This window comes from Thermobia domestica, chromosome 11 (assembly GCF_964235325.1).
Source record: "Thermobia domestica chromosome 11, izTheDome1.hap1.1, whole genome shotgun sequence".
Classification (NCBI taxonomy): domain Eukaryota; kingdom Metazoa; phylum Arthropoda; class Insecta; order Zygentoma; family Lepismatidae; genus Thermobia; species Thermobia domestica.
In genome coordinates this window covers 183,417,104-183,423,307 of record NC_137464.1, presented here as the reverse complement: position 1 = coordinate 183,423,307, position 6,204 = coordinate 183,417,104, and the positions used below count along the sequence as shown (strand labels likewise).

Genomic DNA, 6,204 nt, shown 5'->3' with positions numbered 1-6,204 from the left:
GACCACTGTGGGACAGTTTTCTCAGTTGATAATACAATTTTTCAATGAAACAATAGTCGGCTTTTACTTTTTTAGTTAATTCTACGCAATACAATGTACTTACTATGATTTATTATGCCGACGTACTATTTTTAGACCTATAAATTACGAATCCGCAAATATACCACTTTCAAGCAGCTATAGATAGACAGATAGATAGATAGATGGTGTGTAACATAAATGCATAGCCAAAAGTGACGAGGTGATTGCGGACATCCAAATAAGTAAAACTGTTCCTATAAACATGGGTCCGATGCCGTTTCGTTTCCGAGATATAGGATGTTCAAATGTCGAGTCCCTCCAATGGCTCACTATGGGAAAGTGAATGGAAATGTTCAATATTACAGGAAAAATACAATGAAGTGGAATTATGCCTGTGCAAATACATTTACACTAACCTAGAGAATGAAACTATCAACATTTGAGGTTAATGGGTTGTCAGTGTTGCCAACCTGGTTCAATGTTATATTTTCAAATACACAGAATGGGACACTGTCTTCCAAAGTTTATGTGTGGCATAAACGATCTCTGTAACCTCCGTCGAATATCTTTCTCAATCACTTATCTTTGGAAACATGCAATAGTTGTGATCTATGAACCGTTGTTTACTATTGTGAGTCGTTAATTGACTTTACATTTGGACGCCTTGTCTTTAGAAAATGAAGCGAAATTTTCCCCATGTTTAGGAACCTTTTGATGTCAGCAATCATATGCTAACATGTGGACCTCTAGTGCTATTTGAAAACATAAAACTTTGTACCAGGTTGGTAACACTGATCACCTAATGACTTCAAATGTTGATTAGTTTCATTCTCTAGGTTAGTGTAAATGTATTTACATAGGCACAATTCTACTTGATTGTATTTTTCCTGTAATATTGAACATATCCATTCACTTTCCCATAGTAAGCCATTGGAGGGACTCGACATTTGAACACCCTATATCTTGGAAACGAAGCGGCATCGGACCCATGTTTATAGGAACAGTTTTACTTATTTGGATGTCCGCAATCACCTCGTCACTTTTTGGCCATGCATTTATGTTACACCCTGTATATACATATATATATAAACAGGGATAGTCTAAAAAGTATTGAGCTTTTTGTTCACGAGATGCGTTCGTGTATCATAGCTCAAGGTATATTAGTTGTTGTGGGTCTGGTTTACTATCATGTGCCTCACGCAGTATTATTATTACTTGCATATCTAACTTTAATTCTTAGCATACCAACTATCATAGACCATACCACAAAAATACTAATAGTCTAAGAATAGAATGGATCCTAACAAGGGAAGAAATTTTTGAATCAGGTCATGTGCCATAACACACTGACTGCCATGTGAGTTATGTTTAAATCACGCATATACGGAATTGTCACACTTTCATTATTATTGAAATTAGTTATTGTAGCAATCAATGCACTAATAACAACATTAGTTAACTAATATGTGCATTAGGGATATGATTTTTTTAACTTTTTACAAAATTTTAATTTTCCTGATGTTGTATTTAATGAACTTTTGCCTATACGTTACTTCTCTGGTGTTATTTTCGTTCGGTGTTGGAAAAACGTCCCGCACCTAATCTATTGTCATATGCGAGATAAGTGAAAAAACGATATATGATAAGAATTTTTGATTCGCAAAACATGATAATGGAAAGAAGTCTGGCATCTAGGAAAGGTTTAATAGACATTGGTATAATATAAATTGTGGTAATGTAATCTATTTGTCGTATATTTACAACCAAATGTACAGATCTTTGTCTGCACATCAACCCATCAGGCACGCAGAAATTCAAAGATTCCTATGTAAATAACACATTGTGTTTTGTTGTAAGTTATAAGTAAGCAACATAGATACAAGTTATTTTCCAAATTTTAATTTATACTATGCACATTAAACACTTTTGCAAATCAGTTTTATTGGTGTTACGAGCATAGTAGTTGATTTGCCGGTGATAAAACTTTGGTAATCTTTGCTTTTATACGTATTTGCAACAGAGCTTCCCTCAATTGTCTTTCTAATTGCGATCTCTTCTATTTTTAGATTAAAAATGTCATTCAAAACCAAAAGCTCAAATCAGCAGTTGAATCAGCTGGAAAAAAGTGGACACAGAACTTAGCGACATGTAGAAAACGCCGTCCCAGCATACCAGAAATGAAAACGGACATGAGTGAAGTGTGTAAAATGCCTACAAACAGAGACATAGTTGATAGATATTTGGGGTTGTACGATGAACTGAAAGGGCAGTCAGATAGAATAAAGATAATCTCTTAAGAACTGTGTAGACTTTGGGAGAAGCTGAATTTTCCTTTGCTTACTATGCAGCAAATTTCAGCAAAAGTTGCCAAGCTGATACAGTTGTTCGTAAAATATAGAAAAAGGAGGAATGAGGAATTTGAAAAATCTCTCACTAGTGTCTTCGATATTACAGAAGAAAAAGGAAACTGGCTTTGCAGTGAAGACAAAGAATTGTATAGAAAACAACTTGAATCTGGTGGCCGAGTCGGATACACTACAGAGAAAGTTGGACACTATACCAACGGACACTATATCAACAATCCATCCTTCAAAAAGGCGAAGTAGCTCAATTGGTCCGTGTACAAGCCAAGTGCAACATGTGAGTATCAGTGATACTGAAAAAGGTAAGGTCAGCAGTGACTCTGAATTTTCAGAAGGGCCTCCCCCTATGAAACGTAAGTATCAAGCAACAAAATCTGCAGCCAAACTCGTGTCAAAAGTGTCTCTGTCTACAAGAAAAGCAGCGAAAGTTCTTCAGAACTTGGCTGAGGAAGAAATAAATGTACCCACACCTTCACAATCGGGGATTTTGCGTCGAGTTATCAAGGAAGCTGAAACAATGAAGAACCGGCTTAAAGAAATTTTCGGTGAACAGGAATTCTGCTTGCATTTTAATGGAACGAGAATAGGAAGAAAAGATCATCAAGTGCAGAATTGTGAAAGAAGTCTTCGCCTTGGAGTTTTGGTTTGTGAAAGCAGATCCGCCGAGAACATCTATATCTTACTGCAAACCTTGTTGGATGAGTATAATGCATGGAAGAGTATTAAAATGATCATTTCTGACATCACAGCATTGAATATAGGGCACAAAAGTGGTGGTGATGTTAGACTCCAGAGACATTTTAAACAAATGGGTTTCCATGAGCCTCATTTTATAGGATGTCAGCACCATATTCTTGACCTGGTTCTGTGACACTGGATGGATTCAGCATTCCCAACAAAGTCACGGTCATCCAGCTTCAACTATCAATTCATTGAAGATGTTTTGGCTCGGTATGAGGACTTACAAGAAAACTATTCTATGCTGGATGTGCCTCGCTCAAATGTGGTGGCCGAGCGAGCTGTGAAAGTGATGCAATAGCATCACAACACTTGCAAAAGTGACAAATATCTCAACAGCAAGTTCACTAAGAGTAATTCACAAATTTAAAACCATTTTACTAATGTGCTGTATAGAATATTCAGTGCCAAATGCAGACTGTGTAAGTAGACGAATTTTCTTTTAATGCTAAAACAGCATCAATGTAGGTGCGGGAGCTTTTTTTTAACAATTAAACAAAATCAAAGACATTTTTGAGGTTTGCAGCCAAATGTTCATTGTTTGCCACCCGAGGCTTTTCATTTTGAAAAAAGCCATATACCTAATGTGCATACTGATTTCATTAATGAAGAAAACTTTTCTTTAAATGTACTGAGGATGAAGCGAAAAAAAAGATAAAATCCAAATCACTGTTAATTATATCTAATAAATTAAACGAAAGGTAGCAAAATACTCATACTGACCTTTACTAAATGCTGAGCAGTATAGAAGCCTGCAGGACCACTGCCAATGATACAAATCTTCGGAGAATTATTTTCACATATCGGGCTCGTTGATATTCTACATATACTTTGAGAGTACCATTTTCTAGTTAGTCGTCTTAAAAATGACGATTTCATGGCAATCCTTCAAAAATAACAAAGGAAAATGATTAGAAACATACTATTCGAATTTATAAAATACAGAACAGATGAATGATTTAACAACTGTTTAACATCGAAAAAGGAAAGAGGAGGGTCATATCTATAGAAGTCATATATACAGGTAACCCGAATTCTCGATACATATTTTCATAGCACATAAGTGAATACCTTCCTCAATACATACTTGTTTAATAAGTTCGTAATGATTTTTGTTTAGTACCATAGAAAAATATACATTATTATATGTTAAGAAATAGGTATGCACTTATGTGGTTCTTTTGAGGTGAAGTTTTTGACAAAAGAGCATGCAATTAGGCAAAGTATAATATAATAATTTATAAACGTTCGCTTCCTGAATCTAATATTTAATGTACTTTTAACTGCATTGTTTCGGTGTTCTCCGCCATCTTCGTCAGATCAGGACAACTAGCCTGCAACTCGTGCCACTTGTTAGAATTTTATCTTCTACTGCTTCATGTACACAGTAAACAATGATAAAATCGAAAAAAAATGGTAACATGATAATGTAATTTTCTTCACAAAGGGTCCTCTTTTTCCTTGTCATTATGAGCATCATACATAGGTTAAAACTGCTACGGAATACTATGGGTAAATTATTATTTACAGAGTAGCAAATACTACAATAGGGAATGTAAAGGAAAAAACCGGTAATGCAGTAAAAATGGTGCTGATGACGTTCCCAGAGAGCAAGGAAATAGCTAGTTAAAAGAAAAAGACGGAGACACAAGGTAAGTTGCTTTCTTATACGTCAATTCATATTCTTACATAATTAAAGCAGAGTATGTTGAAGGTGAAAATGACTTTACTTATTTTTGGAAGTCATTTTTCAACAGTTGCACATATTTAATAACTATTTTTATATATACTTATGTATATAGTTTCATGTCAGTAATTACACTTGAATTTCTTTAATTTCTACGTTAATTTAGGACTATTTTCGTCAAGTACTAAGCGAAAGTTACAGAATTATCATTTTAGTTAAATATGATCCTGTGTTAGTCATGAAATATGTGAAAAACAGTTATCCAAATCAAGTTAGCATAGCAATGCTTTCTCCACCGCCCTTGCTTAGCATTCCTGCGAACCACTGGGAAATGTATGCGTAGAAGAATTATTCGAACCACAGTGAGCACACGAATATTAAAACAATCGACTGCTAAAGGCATATCTATGGTACCATGTTACCCTTGGCATCTGCTCAATGCCGAGACCGTCTTCGATTGTGTCGCGAAACTGTATTAGTGAGGCGAAAGCTATCGACGGACACAAGTAACTGCTACATGCGTGTACAATAATGATAGGTAACTCCAGAGCGAAATCCTTCACTGGAATGAAATGATTGAGTATCTGAAAGGAACCGGGTTGAGTTTGGCAGAATCAAAAGACAGATTTACTCAGGAGAATAATAAGATGGATTCAATCAGCGAGGTTGACGGATTGAGTATGTGGATTCAGTTGAGACCTGATGACGAAACAAAACGGAACAGTGGACCTAGCTGAAAGATTGATATGGATGGAAGCAGACAAAAGAAGTACTTCAGAACAAGGAGGTATCGTATGAAGAAGTATACAATGAATCTATCGCCATGTCTACAAACAACCAAGCCTTCCTTTCTCGTTTTTATTTCCTTTGAATATAACTAACAAGAGCAAAATATCAGGAAGAAATATAGCTTTGTGCGCATATCTCGAAACACAGAAATCACTCCTTGTACATTTCTACTTTTTCCCTTTCCCTACCAAAACCAACTCTGCAGTAGTGCATTAGTTGACAAAAGTGGTTTGACTAAATTTGATGAAAGGTGGAATCATGTTGGAGAACAGGGAGTCCATATAATTCATTAGAAGGAGGGGAGAGGGTGGGATGCAACTGCCACGAGCTCTAGTTGCAGGACTGTCATTTTAAATATTACACTGACAGAAATTAATTTACAGACTTTTACCCATATACCATAAATAAAATTTGAACATGCATTTATCACAAACAAAAGTTGCTAATGAAATAACTACAATAAAATGCAATGTGCAAATACACAATGACACAAACGTATAATTAAGAGAATCGACTGATAACGGAAGTGTCTTTCGATTTTTCCACATTGTTGGAATGATTTTCAGTACACTTTCTTAATTATCCATTGATTCTTATATTTTCTCT

General features: G+C 35.4%; 1 protein-coding gene across 3 annotated transcripts in view; it reads right to left on the bottom strand.

The window, feature by feature from the left end:
- The window catches only part of dare (NADPH:adrenodoxin oxidoreductase, mitochondrial), a 126,297-nt gene that overhangs the window by 106,429 nt on the left and 13,664 nt on the right, over window positions 1-6,204 (bottom strand). For all 3 annotated transcript variants that reach the window (XM_081731416.1, XM_081731417.1, XM_081731415.1), the window contains exon 2: window positions 3,846-4,008. In XM_081731416.1, the coding sequence (XP_081587542.1) occupies window positions 3,846-4,001 (156 nt within the window). In that variant the 5' untranslated portion in view covers window positions 4,002-4,008. The remainder of the gene's footprint in view (window positions 1-3,845; window positions 4,009-6,204) is intronic.